At 48.9% G+C, this 14,998-nt stretch overlaps 1 protein-coding gene across 4 annotated transcripts in view; it reads right to left on the minus strand.

Annotated features, from left to right (window-relative positions):
- Nucleotides 1-14,998, minus strand: part of PSD3 (pleckstrin and Sec7 domain containing 3) — a 129,636-nt gene that overhangs the window by 51,123 nt on the left and 63,515 nt on the right. For all 4 annotated transcript variants that reach the window (XM_075931345.2, XM_075931350.2, XM_075931349.2 and 1 more), the window contains one exon: nucleotides 11,736-11,825. In XM_075931345.2, the coding sequence (XP_075787460.2) occupies nucleotides 11,736-11,825 (90 nt within the window). The remainder of the gene's footprint in view (nucleotides 1-11,735; nucleotides 11,826-14,998) is intronic.

Here is a 14,998-nt window from a genome sequence, read left to right on the forward strand (position 1 = left end):
ATAGAAGAACGAAACATTGCACTTGAAACCAAAATAAGTCGCTGCTGAAATGAAGTGTCATGTTACTAACCATGAAGAGCACTAAGAGACGGAAAACAAACTCCTTTGCGATAACAGGGATTTCACGGATACTGCACAAATGCTGAAAAAAATTCCCGCTGAACATTCCCATTCCAACTGCTAGAAATAGAGCCAGGGAATGAGGAAACTTCACCTCCCACCTAGACCGTCCCCTCAGCCCTCATTAACATCTTATTGTAGGTCGCGCTATGTTTTTATTTATCCCAAAACAGGGAAAACCTGCAAGGGAATCGGGTGTTTATTTTAATAACTATATTCCATTATGTCCTCCGCTCCCAAAGCCAAACAGAGTTATGCATTAATTGAAATTGCCACTTAAAAGCTATCAACATATCATTCCACATAAAAACGTCATTATATTACAGCTGCCCAATGCCGAAGGAGAGACGACGTACCACTGAAGACATCCATCCAAAAAACAAATCTCATCTAGACCAAACCCATGCACCACAAGTAAGGTTACAGTAAAGCTGGTTTCAGAATTCACTGCTGAATCACACATCTGCATACACACAGGAAAAAAACCATCTCTGGCTAGTTCACTGACAACCTTGACTCTGCACTGGCAATCAATACTCCCCGCAGCTGGGCCCAGATGGGACGCTCTTCACACGGACTTCTCTCACATCAGAGGCAGCTGGATGAAGGCGCACGCCAGCCTCTGATTCATACAGCCGAACATAATCCACAGCCTCAGGGCTCCTTTCACAATGGCCTGGGCTTTACGTGGGCATCCTGTACTGCACTCGGGGCTCTACCTCCAGAGAGAAGCAGCACAGAAGGCAAAGGCCAGGGGCAAAGCTGGGCTGAGGTTTAAGTCAGCGCGGCTCTAAGCAAACTGCATTAGGCTGCTGTACAGCAACCTCGCCAGAGCGGCTTGCCCAGGCCTCCCTGTGGAGCTGCCTGCCATGGGCACAGCCTCCCGACGTGCTCCTTCCTGTTCCTGGCCCCACCTCCAGCATGCCCCCGCCTGATGAAGGGACACAGGGCAACGTCGCCAGATCTACATTGCTCCAATTCCCCAACCCCAACCAGCCCCTATGGGTCGGTCTGCCCTGCACGCTAAGCCCAACCTCTGACCCAGTTTGAGCCCATGCCCTGCGCCCACCCACCCATGGATCAGTCCGACGTGGGTCAGCAAGCTCACGGCCCTGATCCTAGGACCTAGCTTTGGGGGTGGGTCAGAGCCGGGGCCCATCATTTTGCAGGGAAAGCCGCAAGCTCAAGTCAGAAGGTCTGCCTAGGGAAGGAGGGACTCGTGAGCACAGCAGTGAGACCCTGGTCCAGCAACTGCAAATGCAGGCCTGCAACACCATCCGGCACTTCTAGTGGCTGGAAAAGACACCGAGTCCACCGCAGATCTGACCTTTCAACACAGCGTAGGCATTCCTTTAAGTCCGTGGTGTCCAACCAGTTCTGAAGCAGTAGCCACTAGAACGGCTACAGCTCTAGCAAACTAGCCACACGCAACCAGCCAACTAGCCACACGCAACCAGCCAACTAGCCACACGCAACCAGCCAACTAGCCACACGCAACCAGCCAACTAGCCACACTGCTCAAGCCAACTAGCCACACGCAACCAGCCAACTAGCCACACTGCTCAAGCCAACTAGCCACACGCAACCAGCCAACTAGCCACACGTGGCTAGTGGCTTGCATGCTGGGCACCAGGGCCTTTAGTGTCCCCTAATATCTTATTAATACTCACACCTCCTCATCAGATAATACGACCTTGAAAGAAAACTCAGTGTTCTGGTCAATGTCAAGCATCAAAGAAAAACATCAACATTCATGCTGTAACACGGTGTTATAATCTGAAAGGAGCACAGTTTCAGTAGCCATCAGAATAGGGATGTAAGAGTTTAATGCTGCATGCTTATCAGTTCCAGTTAACGGTTAAACTCCTGCAGGCCTGCAGGGCTGGCAGCTTGTGAGGCCAACAGCGTTTAACCGTGTAACCAATTGAATTGTAATCGGTTACACGGTTCCTGTTTTTTACATCCCTGCTACAGAGAGTAGCCCCGTGCCATTCAGTGACTAACAGAGCGCAGGAGCACAGAGGACAGACACAGCAGTCATTCCCAAATCAAAGGAAACGGCATTTTTAAAAAACATGGTATAAATTATATTTCTACTCCCTCTTTCCCTGAGTTGCAGTACAGAACTGAAATCCCTAGCAGATCAGTGGGTGGAAGATCAAAGAATGTTTCTCAGAATTTGTTTTCTACCCACGTGGAGGTGGGAGTAATATGTCAGAAGGACCAAAATGTATGTGTGACATTGTATTAGAGATTTCCCGACTACGAAGGAGCTGAGGCTTCTGAAATTTAAAGGGACAGTCCTCACCATTTCTAAATAGCACGGTATGTATTTTCTGAACTGACAGTCTCGACAATTTTGAGAGCTAGGTGGAAAGCTCAGAATGAACATGTTCATCTTCTACAGCTGCTAAACATTTTCATAGCTTTTATCAATTTAACAGGATGCAGAAATGGACTGTTCCTACCTTGAAGAATCCATTTTGAAATGGCCCACATGTGGACAATACATTATGGAAACTTGGCCTTCGTGGATGAAAATGAAACCCTAAGCAATCACTCAGAAACCGGTACCAAACTACACAGCTGCTGCTGTCAATATTGGAGACTCTCAGCTGATTCTGTCTCATTCCCTGCCACCTGGAGGTCTGCCCAAAAATCAGGGCCCCGTTGTGCTAGCTGCTGAATAAATATGTAGGGGTGAAGAGTTTTCTTCCCCAAAGAGTTTACAACTTCAACAGCTAAAGACTGAGAGCCGCACAGAGAGGCAGAGGTCACACCAGCAGGACCAACAAGGGACAGGGTCCATATCTTCCACCTCCCAGGCCAAAGCTCTTTCCTCTGGGCCACCCCTGAAGCATATAAGAAGAGAGTCTGTATTTTGTGATCACCTATTAAAGGTTTTGTCTCCTGAGCAGTTCGCCACTGCTCAAAAAGCATTCATTCCCTCTGCTCAGAGGCACGATGCTGGTGGACAGAATGAGACTTTTGCTGGTAGCTGGTGTTGATTTCTCAGACAAAACAGACTAGGGCTTATCTGCCTTTAGAGAAGGATACAGATATTAGAGATTTCTGCTGACGTAGCTGGACTCCAAAGTCTGGACCAGACATCCACCTTAACAACAACAGAACACTGATCGTGCTAATAGCTCTTAGGGACAGATTCCAACACCCCTTCTCATCTGTATTTCAATAAGGCTATTTATGGAGTAAAGCACTACTCTGTGTAAGAGCATCAGAATCTCACTAATTAGTGAAGCTACTCAGCAGTACATCTGCAACATTCACAATTCTGCGTGATAAACAGGTTTGCTTTAACTGGCTTCGGTACATAACAGGTTCTAATCCACAACATCCTAACCACTAGCACCGGAGAAGAGATTATCTCACAGGAGCACTGGCAACAAGCAGCGGGCAGAGTTAAGGACTCTGGGAATGACCGTGGTGACCGGGGTTAATTTGTTAGGGGAATGGGCAGCACATGTCCGCGCAGGATGATGTCTGCAGATGCTTTTACTCTGCATTTCCTGGGCTTTGTGTTTTGCAGGTTGGCATTGTTACCTTTTAGCAACCTGAATGGTTTGGAGGCAAGTGATTTTTTTAAATAGTTCAATGCATTAGAATGGGCTGCAGAAAACAACCGGAAAATTGTGTCCCTACTGAGAAAGAAACTACAAGAGACTGCCTTGATGCCTTCGATCTTGCGTGCAGATTTGTGTTGGGTTCTTTTGGTAAAATATTCTCCTCATTCTTGATCCCACATTGAACGGAATGGCTTTTTTTTTTTAAGCTGCCTATGCTGCTGCTGTCCCCAGGTGCGATACTATACCAATAAAAGCACTCTAGGAATTAATACGGTCAGGCAGCGGTCCTCAGCCTTTCCCTACTGTCACTTCCCCAGGACTCCCTTGTGATCTGGCTGCAAAGTAGCTGGCCTCCCCTTTCCATTTTGCAGCCGCAGGGGGTTAAAACCCCTTAGTGGAGCACCCATGCGGTGCACAAATGAGAAGGCGTGCAGTGGATACCAAGGAAAGCAATTACTGTGCACACATCAGTGTGATCAGAATGATTTCCTCTGGGTAAATGAGGAGCAACTTAGCATCTTTACACTCGCCCCCTTTCTCCATTAGACATCTGAAATGACTGGACTGGAACAAACAGGATGCCAGGAACCCTTTTCTAACCAAGCGCTGCTTTAGAGGGCGTAAGGAGGGCGGGGGGGAGGACCCATGCTAGAAAGAAAGGCATGAGACAAACAAACAAAACCTTAACTAAGTGCAAGACGCTGACAGCCAAGCGAGACACATGCTGCTTTGCCGCTGCCGCAGGAAACTGCGGCTTTCAAGGAGTCAGATCAAGTAGTCACAGGATTTCGGAAATGCGGGGCCAGGTTTCCAACAGGTCAGCACCTCCGAGCTCCCACGTAAAAATGTGGCCACTTCATTTCGGTGCCTCTATGCACCCAAAATGGCTTTGAAAATTGGGCCTTAAATGTCCCACGGCTTCAAGCTGCCCCCGTCAAACATTTCCTGACAACAGCTATAACTGATTAGTCTTTATTGGGGAGAATTGGGCTCCTGTCTCCTCTCCGTTTGGGACAGTCACTCCAGTGCACAGCTCCCTAACCTCCCATCAGCTCTATGAATAGCCAGAGCCTTCCACCCATGCGACAAGCACGCAGCAACGACACACCGGGACCGTTTCCATTCTGGGTGTTAACGGGGAAAGGCTACTCTAAAACCTCGTCTCGTTCCAGCTCCCTCCCTCGCCAACCCAACAAGTGGCCTTGCTTCTCTAGGGACACTACAGCAATGACTCTACAGGTCCAAGAAAACCGCGTACTGCCCTGGGCGCTACAGGCAGGGATCACCTTGGCTCAGAGCTCAGTAACACCGTGTGCTTCCCTACAGTTAAAGAGCCTCTCTCACAGCCTAAGCGTGGCCTTTGAGGGCGTGTCTATACAGCAGCTGGAAATAGAGATGGAATAGTGCAGCCGATTAATCGATAAGCAAAAGCGTATAGGTTAATGCTATAGACGACATGCATTTCCCTCTCCCCCCACCAGTACAATTTTTAGCAGGCTGGCTCAGAGTTGGCTTGCAATGCGTCCAGGACCTACCCCTACTGCGGCTCTGCATTTAAAGTGTATTAGGAGCCAGGCAGGCAGCCCAGCTCACTTCTGGCTTGCGCCAAGTCCGAGATCTCAGACCTCCCTCAGACAGGGGCTTCTGCCACCCTGATCTGCTGCATCTGTATCAGAGGCAGCAGTGTAGGGAGACAGGCAGTTGGTCCGCGAGGGGAGCTGGTTTTTAAACTGGCTCCTCTCATAGACCAGTTCCCACCTGGCACCTTGCACTGCTGCTTCAGATAGAGAGGCAGCAGCGCGGAGTGGCAGGGGCTCCTCGGGCGTGGGGCTGAAGCGCACTGGCTGCCAGCCCCACCCCCGGGGACTATAGAATAGTTAAGTAACCAGTAAGAATTCATGAGGTTAATCAGCTATTCAATTAACTGATATTTAACATCCCTAGCTGGAAGCTATAATGCCCAGTTCCAATTGACACACTTGCACTAGCTCCGCTCACACTAAGCCACTAGGTACAACCGTGTTGTCGCGGCAATATGAACAGGCAGCGGCTTGCATTAGCTGCCCATGTACATGCCCAGAGGGCCAAATGAAGTTGTATCCAGCCTGCCACGCTACTGTTTCTAGCATACTCGCTCAAACAGAGCTACCGTGGGTATGTCCACTTTACAGCGAACCAAACCTCCCAGCCGTTGTGTAGACGTACCCACAAAGGCCTGCTTCCCTAATGAGCTCCAGAAGCCTCTTCCTGCACCAACAACAGCCTATACAGTCCCTTCCATCCTCTTCATCCTTCCCACTCTTGCTGGAGGCAACGCACCTTTTCATGAGCTCTTCGTTTACTAGCACAATCACTGCCATGTCCAGTTTTGACAAACATCCACCACCTAACACAAATCTACAAGAAAGGGTGACTCTAAGTACACGAGAACAGTCAGAGCAGAACAGACGAATGGCACATTTGTCAAGAGGAGCTCATGGTGCCGTTCTTCAAGAAGGGCCACAGTGGATGCTTCAAAGGCAATTCCAAAATCTCCCAGCCTCCCTTATTTCTGGATGATTGTGCCATGGGAGACATTTCTACATGGCCCCCGGGTTGCTGACTAGTTTATGGGCCACTGTCATTTCACACGAGCTGTTGAAACTGCCGGTGCCGTTCCTCATAGACTTAAGGCCCGAACTCCTGCAAAATAAGCCACGGAAGTCCACCCAGTAGTTCCCAAATCAAGCCCTATATCTTGGGACTGGAACAGAGCATATTCCCACACATGCAAACTTTTCCCTTTCAAATCTTATCAGGTTAGTGCCCTTGAATTTGACAGATCAGCTCGGCTCTGGATGGTGTCCTTTGGAAATTACAGCTGGCTGCGAGGACAAGAAAAGGGTTCACAGGTTGTCTTATTCCATTTCCTCTTCCTCTTCTCCTTTCTAATATAAAAGAATGCTGAACATGTGCCTCTCCTCTTTGTAGGGCTAGAACCCCCCCCCCCCACACACACACACACTCTCTCCATCTGACAGGTCACCCTCCTGGTCCTTCCAGAACCCTATGCTGGAGCTGGGATGTTTTTCTGGAGCCATGGCAACCAGGCTGAATGCAGTCTCCAAAGGGAGGGTGCACAGCACCACCGATTTAGCAAAGAACCCATATTTGCTGGGTTATCCCCTGGATCTCGTCTCACTGCATAAAGCTGGACATTTTATTAACTGTGACTACCTAGCGCCCTTCCCAAGACATACAGGGCCTCACTCATGCCAGTGTAAGTCCAGAGGAACTCCAGTGAAGACAATGGCAGAGGAACAGGAGCCAAAGGAGACTATGGCCCGTAGATAAATTATGCCTCTTATCTAGTCCAGCAGTTTTCCAACTTTCCCATACGGAGACCACCTGTCCCGTCCCATTTAGCCAGAGACCGCGTCCGGACTCTCTCCTAATACTGCTCATTAACGTTCATTAGTTTCTGGTCAATTTCATCTGCCTCTGTGCTATCCAATTTCTCAGTCTTATTGTGAGGTCCCTCAAGCTGGCCCCCAACACATACACGTGTACACACAGCAATTAACCAGAATTCCAGGTATACTTGCTCAGACATGCCTCCAGTGCTGCTTGCTACTAGGGATGTAAAATCCCGTTTTATCGGTTAGCTAGTTATATGTTACTTTTAACCAGTTAACCACGGGATCCCATGGGTGGGGGGAGGCCAAGGAGGCATCCCTACTTGCTACCCTGGGTTCTTCTATCTATCGCAAATCTGCCACTGCTCCCCCATGTAAATGTAGATAGTGGTCTGATTCCAGATTTGCTTTTGGAGTGAACAACACCGCCACATAAGGCTACACAGATACAGTCATCACTGACATTTCATATTCCTTGCAGGGTTTTATTAGCCTTCCAAGGATCCAGGAGTTTTTACTAGGAAAATGTACTATTTTAATGGGCTGGAAGTAGAAACACGGCCAGGAAGTCAAGGTCAACCTGTCTGATCAGAGATTGACACGATGCCAAATCTCTGGTGTGGCTGGCATGTGTAAGCTCAGAATCCAAGGGTGGGATTTAAAAAGAAAAAGGCTTCACCCCCAAAAAACCTCCCCTAATTCTGCTTGGATTTCACAGGTCTGATTTTCCCCTCTCTGAATACCAGCTAACACTACGGAGTCTTCCTGATTTACACCTGTGCATGGGAGGGAAGAATCCCAGCCCATGGGCCTGATTCGCATTTACCCCGAGGACCCTTTACTCTAATCTGATGTGTAAGTAACAACCGGCACCCACTTTGAGGCCTCTGCACTGCCAGAGCAGCATAAAGCAGCCTTAGTGTAAAGAAGACAAGGGCCCGAGAGCTCCATTTCTATTGCATATTAGTAACTGGTGGTAGCAGCATGGGACGTGCGACAGACGGTTTTACTGCAGCTAGGGAGGAATAAAAACCAAGCCAACATCTCTCCCAGCCTGGTCAGATATTGATTGGATAAATACTGCAATCCGATCCCAAGGGAACCACGCTTTTAATCTCCGTTATGTAGGCTTACTTGCCTCTATGGTTTTCAACATTAAAGCAAAGAACCTCAGACCTGACAAGGCCGGGGAGGGGGGAGATGGATCACAGACGGAGATATCAGAGGAAAGCTGTATTCACTATGAGCCAGCAAATCCTCAGGAAGACACACAGCACTGGAGATCGGATCTGGATTTCTCATTTCAAATTCCAGCAAGAATAATCACCGCAGCTCCTGAAGTGGGATCACAGACTCTGCACCCTACCCCAGCAAGCTCTCTGCTGTATACCCAAAAAACCCGAGTAAAGCAAAGAGACCTCTCTTGCAGAGAGAGGGGGAATCCAGCTCTCACCTCAGAGATCTTCTGAACTGATAATGAAGAGAGTTTTACCCAGCTTCCAGCAGCCTCACCATTCTACCTCGCCAGCTTCCTGAACCCAAAAGTGCGCTATTTCAAAGGTGCACAAAATAAGCACACTGGTTGTTTTGACCCCACACAGAAGATCAGTGTCTGCAGCTCTTCATTAAACCTGGCTCTCAAACTGGAAGGGATCTCGAGAGGTCATCAAGTCCAGTCCCCTGCAGGACCAAACACCGTCTAGATCAGGGCTATTCAACACACGGCCTACGGGCTGCATGTGGCCCACAGCCTGTTTGTTTGTGGCCCACAGTGAGGTTTGGGTTTCTGCAGAGCCCAACACATGGCCCATGGCTAGGATGCTTTGAACACGGCCTCCATTGGGATCACGCTCCACAACGGCGAGGCATCTCCCAGTCAGGGTGAGCACTGAAAGACCCAAGCAGATGGGCTGACTGGAACAGACGGGTACAGGGTGTCGGCGTTTCTAGCCCCGAGGGAGGTGGTGCCGGGAGAGCCAGGGCATTGTGGGAAGTGCTTTGTATTCATGTCCATCAGTGTGAAAGAAGCTATTTGCATATATATTTGCATGTATATGCAATCACACTTAAGCTGCAGCCCTCGGCATGTGCTGGGAGTATCATTGTGGCCCCCAGGGCTTCCAAAGTTCAGTAGCCCTGGTCTAGATCATCTCTGACAGGTGTCTATCCAAACTGCTCTTAAATATCTCCAGGGATGGAGATTCCACAACCTCCCTAGGCAATTTATTCCAGTGTTTAACCAGCCTGACAGGAACTTTTTCCTAATGTCCAACCTAAACCTCCCTTGCTGCATTTAAGTCCATTGCTTCTTGTCTATCCTCAGAGGCCAAGAACAATTTTTCTCCCTCCTCCTAACAACACCCTTTTAGATACTTGAAAACGGCTATGGTGTCCCCTCTCAGTCTTCTCTTTTCCAGACAAAACAAGGCCAATTCTTTCAGTCTTCCCTTGTAGCTCATGTTTACTAGACCTTTAATCATTTTTGTTGCTCTTCTCTGAACCTTCTCCAATTTCTCATGGCTAGCTTCCCTGAAAACTAGCTGGATGGTTCCCGAGGGTTTAAGTGATTTTCTCTTTCCTTAAACCCATGAGCCTATAACAAAATACAAATGTACATTCCTTGAATCTACTAACCTTGGGAAGATACCTTTAAAGTGTGATGGCAAATGCTCTGCTTGTCCCCAGGAGGAGAATGGAGACAGATTTGTGACTTGCAGAGGTCTGGTTCTCTCCTGTCCCCCTGCTGTACTGATGAGAGGTGGGCATCTTGCTGGCCGTTACGTTGTCGGCTGTGACACTGTGCCACCTTGTGCACTCGGCATGTATCCAACAGGACGCTAGGGAGGCACCATTTTTAGGGGTTCTGAGTCAGACACTGAATTTGCTTTCAGCTACCATGTTGCTAGTGGACCAGTTAAATTAAAAGCATCTGGCTAAACAAAGGTTTGATTTTTTTATTTTTTTATTTCCAAACTTAAAGCGTGTATGGACAGCTAGGACGTCAGCTGCAGACTGCCAGGAAGACAGCTACTGTAAAACAACGCTCCTGCTTTTCAGTACATTCAGATTTCCTAAGAAAAACAACGAAGGGAAAGTCCTCCGCTGGACCACAGCAAATCTCAGCAGAGCTAGGGCACCGGCAACGGTGGCAGTAAAAGCCATTTTTCTGCCTCCTCCTCTGATCCGGGGGCCGGACGGGGGTTGAATCACCCATCCACACAAATGAAAGCACGTGCCAGGCACAGGGACAATGGCAGGGACAGATAGAGAGCTGTGCATTCCAGCCAGACCCTCGTTAGCCTCCAAAACAACCCCTCCAAGCCACATTCCCTGCGACGCAGAGCCAGCTGACACAGAGCCAGCTATCTCAGTTTTAAGAGCTACCCGGGCTAAGTTTTAAGGTCAGTTCTAAAGAGCCTTATAGCACAGTCTAGGCTAACCAACACTGTTCTAATAGCAGAGTATAAACAGCAAGCGAGCACAATGGAAATCTTCCTTCCCTGCGCTAAAAGGGGCTATTTAGAGACAGCACTTGAGTTCTAGCTCGTCAAGAAGGGCCTTTAGTCGTTCTGCAAAATAATCCCACTGTGTCTCTCCAAGGCAGTGGTAGGAACGAGTTTACCTTTCGGAGAGGCTGCAGTTATTAACAACCCAGGCCCGGGTTTTCATTCCCCCTCCCCTCCAAAGAGGGGCTTAAATTTAGGCAACGGAGCCAGGAGGAGCCAAGAGCAACCGGAGTAACCATAAAAATTAACACACAAGGCCTCCAACCCTGCACAAGGTACTGTGCCTTGCCTTTCTCTAGAGGCCTGCTCCAAAAGACAACTGGAATCCTTCCATACACTTCAGTACATTTTGGGTCAGATGCCAAGCACAACAATATTTTGTATTTTCTCCTTACTGAACCATTCACGAGCTCGAGTGTGTCAACTCCTGTCTCCCTTCAAGCAGCCTGATGTTTCAACCAGACAAAGGAAAAGAAACACCCCCCCCCCCCATAACTGCTACGAAAATGAGATTCAGCCATCTCAGGCTCTCTGCAGTTATTCAGGCCTGCATACATTATATGAACCAACCCTGAAGGAAAGCAGCACAATGCATTCTAATCTGGAATTATCTCTCTCGCTTTGATGTGAAAACCTCTATGCGCCTCTTCCCAAGCGCTACAGAAAAACCTCTATAATACACAATTCAGCGTTCCCGCTTAAAATATACAGCGGCAATAACCGGCTGGCTTTGTGTCTGCGCTTATCATTACAGAGCACTCCTAGTCTGCGCCACACCTTTGTTTCTTTTTTATTAAAAACTCTCGCCCCGATTCTGCAGAGATTACTGCACTAGTGCACATCAGGTACTCTCCCTGGGACTCCTGACTACAGGAGTGAATTTCTCCATGCACTCTGGCAGCAGAGAAAAGCCCATTCACCATCATGACAAACAGGAATCCAATAAACTCCGGGGTCTATTTTAACTGTGACTCAGAAACCAGTCAGTGGAGGGAACACTAAATCTCTAGGGCCCTGCGCAGACACAAAATTTCATATCCACATCTGTAGCCGCAAAAATGAGCCGTGCATGATCTGCAGGGCTCTACAAATCTCTTATTTTAAAGCTGGCTGTAAAATCCATCCCTTACCTTCAGCAGTCCTCTTGGGAAATCTTTGCCCTCGTCCATGCCCTGGAGGTTAGCAATGAACTCTTGGCAGGTCATCTTTTTCCCAATGTTCTGGAAGACAGCAACAGATTCGTTACACAAGAAGATGGGTGCTGCTGACCAGCGATGGTGAGACCGAAGTAAACCGAATCTGGGTGGGTGGCACCTCTTTGTGTTAGTTGGAGCCCAAGGCAGGCCTGGTTGGGAGCATTCCCAGAATTATACAGATGTTAGTGCGAGCATGCCTGCATGAACCCCGCTGGAAAACACACAGGAAAGGTGCATTCATAGCCCAGGCTGCCATTCAAACAATAGATGTTCAATAGCACCTCACCAAAAGTCCTATCATGGGGATGGAGGGGGTGGTGATGGTTTCCTAGCGTTTGCACTGTGCTTTTCATCCACTGCTGTCCAAGCATTTAACAAAAAGCAGGGCTGTGCGCGTAGAACTTTAAAGTCGGACTTCCCAGAAAGCGGGAGCCACATGGCCAAAGCGGCAGCCCGAAAGCCAGCAAGCTGGGAAGAATTTAAAAACAAACAAACAAACCAACAAAGCTTGTACTGGCAACTAAAGCTCTGAATGAAACCCAGCATCGGTAACCCTCGCTTTTGGGGATTCCCTGAGGTTGGGGCTGCACTTGCATGTCTAAACCAAAGGGCCTCTTTGGGTTTATTGTCTCCCATGCACTTGGAGGATCAGTCTGGCTGTGAGCAGCACTGCAAAGCTGTTGCACTCTGCTAGGACTTCTGCAGGTGTGTCCTATGGCTCTCAGGGCTGCAGCAAGCGAAGCTGATCTGTGATTCTTTCCCCCCGAGCTGTGGGAGAGCATGTCTGTCCGTCCAGGCACACGGGGGAATCATAGGAAGACAGTGGATCTCTCACTGTCAAGTAGAGAGGTTACTAGCCTGTGTTAAAGCAGCTCTAGCCTATATCCCAGATGAGCCAGCCTGGACAAAACTCTGAGGAGGGCTGCAGGTGTAGACAGGAGCTAGCAAAGGGACAACACGTAAGGCAGAGCCCAGGTTAACTCTGCCGTAAAGACAGACCCTGACAGAGCGAAGGAGCTCCATCTATCACAGAAGTTGCAGGCTTTTAGGACTACAGCATCCCATGAGCTCTGTGCCTGCAACTGCTCACCAGCGCACACATACTTGAATGCTGCGTACAGATGCAGTCGCCTCATCTCCAAAAAGTTATCTTGGATTGGAAAAGGTTCAGAAAAGGGCAACAAAAATGATAAGGGGTTTGAAAGGAGTCCCATATGAAGAGAGATTAAAAAAGACTGGGACTTTTCAGCTTGGAAAAGAGGAGACTGAGGGGGGATAGGATAGAGGTCTATAAAATCATCACTGGTGTGGAAAAAGTGAATAAGGAAAAGTTATTTTCCCGTTCCCATAATATAAGAACGAGGGGGGTTACCAAATGAAATGAAGAGGTAGCAGCTTTAAAACAAACAAAAGGAAGTTTTTCTTCACGTAGCGCACAGTCAACTTGTGGAACTCCTTGCCAGAGGATGTTGTGAAGACTAGGGCTTTAACAGGGTTCAAAAAAGATCTAGATTCATAGAGGTTAGGTCCATCAGTGGCTATTAGCTAGGCTGGGCAGGAATGGTGTCCCTTGCCTTTGTTTGTCAGAGGCTGAAAATGGGTGACAGAAGAGAGATCACTGGATGATTCCCTGTTCTGTTCACTCCCTCGGGGGGCACCTGTCATTGGCCGCTGTTGGCAGACAGGACACTGGGCTAGAAAGGCCTTTGGTCTGACCCAGCCTGGCCATTCTTGTGTACACAGGTAGGGAGGGGAGAGGAGCGGATTGAGCCATGATCCTACCCCCACCACGTCAGCCAGCCACCCTAGCCTGGCCCTCACGCCTGCTTTTATTAAGCTTCAGAGCCCTGGTCTGAACAGGGATGGTTTTAATTTCAGATGTAGGCTTTTGCTGCCAGTCAGGCCCTAGAATTCAACAATTCATTTCCCCACCTGAAGCGGGTTGCTGCCCACATTTACAGGGGCTCTCTGGTTTGCTCTTTCCCAGCAGACGGCAACTGAAGTGGCTTACTCCAGTACACGGAAAGAGTCTGATCTAGAGCAAGACAGGGAGGAATTAAGGGTGGTCCATTAGCTCCATTCATTCACGTCGCTAGGAAGCGTCACTGCACAGAGGAGCCATGCCAAGAGGTTGGAGCATTAGCCTATCGTCCGAAAACAGGTGGTTTCAATATGTGCAAAAGAGACTGCATTCAAACACACAACTTACCACCTATAAGGGAAACCCAAAAGAAAGAAGAAAAAAAAAAAAAGATGACAGGCGATCCAAGGAAGAGAAGGCAAGAGAAACGCATGCCAGGGTCTCTCACTGAGCTGCATTCTCCACGTGTAAGACAGCGTGGTAATCTCCACCAATGGCAGAAACCTGCAGTCTTACACCGAACAGACTCCTCTGAGCCTCGGCAGTGGTGTCAAGGTAGGCAGAGTCTCCAGCTAAACAGCACACTAAGCAAAGGAACCATCTGACGGTGCACACTCTAGGGCAGATTCCTGTACCTTGATCTTCCCTTATAACAAGCACGGCCTCATTCCTTGACATGTGCCACCAGCTCCAATGGGACTCCCTGAGGATACTGTGCTCAGCAGGAGAGATTGGGGCCCTTGGAGAGCAGAGTTTGCTTGAAACTTCTGTTCCCTCATAAAGCTGGTGGGCTGAGATCTGCAAAGCCACTTAGGGGCTCTGGACTCTCTATTCAAATTACTGGGATGTGGAAGACCCTTAGAAAGCTGTGAGAGTCTTAGCTGAAATGTGTACACACTGCTTGGAGAGACACTGAAATCTCTAGAAGAGGTGACCTCCTTCTCCTAGCAGCCACCCAAAGGCTCCCAAAAGTTGGGAGAACAGGTCTGCCTCGTTTTAGTCATCCCCTGCCCACTAAGAACCCATTTTTTGTCAGCCCATGGGTGCTTTAAAGCAACCCTCCTTGCACCGCAAATTCATGTTCTGAAATACAAATTCAACAGCAGCATCACATCAGTTCAGGCTGGTACACCTCCCACCTCAGCCCCCCAGCGCAACCTCACATCCCATCGCTCTCCTCCCCCGGGATGGCAATACCAGCAGCTAAGGTACCTCCTGGCGTTAATTTTCACGTGCTGGGCAGAGGCTGCCTGGCCTGTCTGCTAGCACAAGGGTAACGCACGCAAAGGCCTGTCCTGTTCTGCCACCTGGCGGCCACGAGCAGAATGGCAGTGAA

Source organism: Pelodiscus sinensis, chromosome 6, assembly GCF_052426305.1.
Source record: "Pelodiscus sinensis isolate ZL-2025 chromosome 6, ASM5242630v1, whole genome shotgun sequence".
Lineage (NCBI taxonomy): Eukaryota > Metazoa > Chordata > Testudines > Trionychidae > Pelodiscus > Pelodiscus sinensis.